This window comes from Orycteropus afer, unplaced genomic scaffold (genome assembly GCF_000298275.1).
Source record: "Orycteropus afer afer isolate SDZICR_OR568_19922 unplaced genomic scaffold, OryAfe1.0 scaffold00644, whole genome shotgun sequence".
NCBI classification, from domain to species: Eukaryota; Metazoa; Chordata; class Mammalia; order Tubulidentata; family Orycteropodidae; genus Orycteropus; species Orycteropus afer.
The window spans coordinates 952,013-953,051 of NW_006922231.1; the positions used below are offsets into that span (position 1 = coordinate 952,013).

Sequence of the window (1,039 nt, forward strand, 5' to 3'; positions counted from 1 at the left end):
GACCACATGGTGAAAGAGATAAGAGAGTGTCATTAGAAGTTTTCACTTATGATATGTCATGGTCTGAATTTTATCAAAATAATTCTGGTGAGAATGTGAATGGGGAGGAAATTGGCAGGAATGGTCAGTGACTCATAGGTTGTCTATTCTTCTCCCTTTCAGCTTTCTCCTGTGCTTCTGGAGAGTATCTGGAAATGAAGAACCAAGTATGCAGTAAGTGTGGTGAAGGAACCTACTCCTTGGGAAGTGGCATCAAATTTGATGAATGGGATGAATTGCCAGCAGGATTTTCCAATGTTGCCACCTTCATGGACACTGTGGTGGGTCCTTCTGACAGCAGGCCAGATGGCTGTACCAAGTAAGAACCCAAAGGAGCCTTTGAATCTTGACTGAATACTTAAGAAAAGTATACTTGTTACTTTCTAGAAAGTGGTTGAGAACAATCTTGTTGCTGATTATATTATAGAAAAGCTAATTGCAAAGAATGGTATCTCTTTTTACTTTCTGGACAGTCATTACGAATATTGGATCTGTGGCTCCATGAGAGTCAAAGAATAGCCCCCAGGATGTTATAGGTACTGTATGTAAAAATACAGTAAAACCTAGAAAAAATAAATTAATTTCCTAATAATATATTTATAGCTGCATTCAAGCCAGTGATGTTTCTATGAACCCTTTTCTGCATCCTTTTATAATTTTTCATGGGTAATTTCAGGCAATCTTTTTTGGATCACCTTTAGAGACTTGATTATCTCAGGTAAGAGAGAGTAGATTGAACACTGAAAGTAGAAGGCCTCTTTGTTTCATATCTACCTCTCTAATAGTGAATTATTAGCTTTTTGTATGACAGTGCTGGAGAAATGTTAAATTGCTTAAAAACCAGAAAGAAGTTGTACCCTTTCCTGCTTTTGTGTATTGATTATGTAACATTTCCTTTCATCTGACTGAGTTTAGGAAACTTACGTTCTGACTACAGTGGACTCTCAGGAATTCAAAATTTTTACCATGTGATTAGGGGGCAGTGAGGAGCTTTGGTGGC

At 37.5% G+C, this 1,039-nt stretch overlaps 1 protein-coding gene across 1 annotated transcript in view; it reads left to right on the forward strand.

The window, feature by feature from the left end:
* ELAPOR2 (endosome-lysosome associated apoptosis and autophagy regulator family member 2) overlaps positions 1 to 1,039 on the forward strand; it is a 206,033-nt gene that overhangs the window by 130,104 nt on the left and 74,890 nt on the right. The window contains exon 3 of the mRNA XM_007956629.2: positions 163 to 358. Within this exon, the coding sequence (XP_007954820.2) occupies positions 163 to 358 (196 nt within the window). The remainder of the gene's footprint in view (positions 1 to 162; positions 359 to 1,039) is intronic.